We start from the raw sequence: 1,975 nt of genomic DNA, 5'->3' as shown, positions 1-1,975 counted from the left end.
TATATATATATTATAAATATTTCAAACATGCAATTTATTATTTAATTCTAAATACAATTTATTTATATTGTTACATATGCTTATTAATGAATTATATAATATTTATTTATAAATATAAACACCAGCTTTCAAAATGTTTTGAAAAATACAAAAAAAATTTTTGCAAAAAAAAATTTAACATAAAAAAAAATTGATGAAAAAATTTTATGAATTTTAACATATTTATTTGTGTTGCTATTTTTACTACCAAAACTTTTATTAAAAATTTAAAAATACACATGTTCAACTCCAAATATTTTTTTCATCGAATTCTCCTTCAGGAATTGCTGATTCTTTTGAAAGTTTATTCTGTTGACTTTCCAATAATTTTGATGTTTGCGTTACTTTATATCTATAAATGAAATTAAAATAAGAACAATAATATTTTATAAAATTGAAAGAGAGATTATACATATAAAATAATATATATATAATAAAAATTTAACAATTATTAAGAAAGAATAAAATTAAAAAAATACAAAAGTAATTTATTTCTTTATATAATTGATTAAAAATTAATTTATACTTTTCAATATCATCAAATTGATTCTTCATTTCTTGTTTTCTGTGTTGAATCCATAAATCATCATATGTCACACGCTTCTTCTGTTTTTCTTGAGATTCATTTTTTAATTCATCTTCAACTGGTAAATTACCAGTTGCATCATAAAATTCATTTGCTTCAAATATAATTTAAAAATTTAATTATTGAAAAAAAATAGTCAAATTATTTCTTTAATAAACTTACTATTGCTCTCAAATTGCGTATCAAGATTATCCCATACTGATTTTTCTTCTGTTACATTATCAAAATATATAGGATATTTTTCTTGATCTTGATGACCAAAACTATCAATATCATCAGTATTTTGCAATTGTTTTCTAAATATGTTTCAAATTACTTTACTAACTAATTAAAAAATGAATATTATACAATATATTATAAAAATAAATAATACCTTCTCTCATTAAGATTAATTAATGGTTGTGATACACCAAATGCTTTCTTATAACATACAGGTGTATATGTCAATTTGCCAAATAAATACATTGATATACCCATAAATGTTGTCAAAATAGGTCTAGTCATACCCGAACTTTTAGGTAATATCAAATATGTTACTAATGAACTTAAAAATGAATAAGGAAAAGCAGATTTAAAAACAGCCTCTGTCTTCATACAATCTTGAAAAATCCTCATAGTTTCTGGTGTTGCATTAGGAATCTACAATTAATCAATAACTTTTTATTCTAATTTTAAACAATTTTCCTTTCTTTCTACAATTTAATATCAAAAAATATTGTTTTTAAATACTATAAATATAATATATATAAATATATTATTATAAGCATAATATATAATGAGTAAACTTAATTACCATTTCCTGAAAAAGTTCTATTTCGTTTTTCTTTTTTTGTTGATACATTATACACAATTTGTGCGATATTACCGAATATTAAGGTTACTTATATATTTTCGTATAACCTTACTAGAAGATCTTAAAGCTTCAAGCATATTCATATAGAAGATCAGATGACTAACCTTTCATGTATTTAATGATTTAAAGCTTATATATTAATAATGCCGTTTAATAAAAATAATAGACTATTTCAATGTACATTACCTCTTATATACATCTCGTATTCTATAAAAATAATCTATTATAGTAATTTTTTAGCAAATTCAATATAATGTGCTATTATATAACACATTTTATATGGAGCGGGAAATTTTAAATACTATCCTATTTACTAAATTTAATAAATAAAGAAAAAAGTATAACAATTCGTTAATATTTATATAATTAAAATAACTAGACTTCATTATTTAATTTTCAATATATTTTATTTATTTAATAGTAAATCTTTAAATTATATATCATAAATATATAATTATAATATTTAAAAAATTTTGTTGCCTGCTTAAATCAAAACA

General features: G+C 19.8%; 1 protein-coding gene across 1 annotated transcript; it reads right to left on the bottom strand.

The window, feature by feature from the left end:
• Positions 1-37: 37 nt before the first annotated feature.
• On the bottom strand, positions 38-1,681 carry LOC102670727. The gene is made up of 6 exons (XM_031514248.1): positions 1,665-1,681; positions 1,419-1,582; positions 999-1,264; positions 788-921; positions 566-719; positions 38-391 (listed from the first exon to the last, which is right to left on the bottom strand). The coding sequence occupies exons 2-6, from the start codon at positions 1,464-1,466 to the stop codon at positions 283-285; spliced, it is 711 nt and encodes a 236-aa protein (XP_031370108.1). The 5' UTR covers positions 1,467-1,582; positions 1,665-1,681; the 3' UTR covers positions 38-282.
• Positions 1,682-1,975: the final 294 nt, after the last annotated feature.

The sequence above is a fragment of the Apis dorsata genome, unplaced genomic scaffold (assembly GCF_000469605.1).
Source record: "Apis dorsata unplaced genomic scaffold, Apis dorsata 1.3 scaffold_942, whole genome shotgun sequence".
Taxonomy (NCBI): domain Eukaryota; kingdom Metazoa; phylum Arthropoda; class Insecta; order Hymenoptera; family Apidae; genus Apis; species Apis dorsata.
This window is presented reverse-complemented; position numbering and strand designations above follow the sequence as displayed.

Bases quoted from the DNA above. Each gene is read 5' to 3' on its own strand.
- LOC102670727 (XM_031514248.1), bottom strand. From the start codon at position 1,466: ATGTATCAACAAAAAAAGAAAAACGAAATAGAACTTTTTCAGGAAATG. The intron at 922-998 runs GTATTATTTATT...AAACATATTTAG, and splicing joins ATTAATCTTAATGAGAGAAG to AAAACAATTGCAAAATACTG. The intron at 720-787 runs GTAAGTTTATTA...TTATATTTGAAG, and splicing joins TACGCAATTTGAGAGCAATA to CAAATGAATTTTATGATGCA.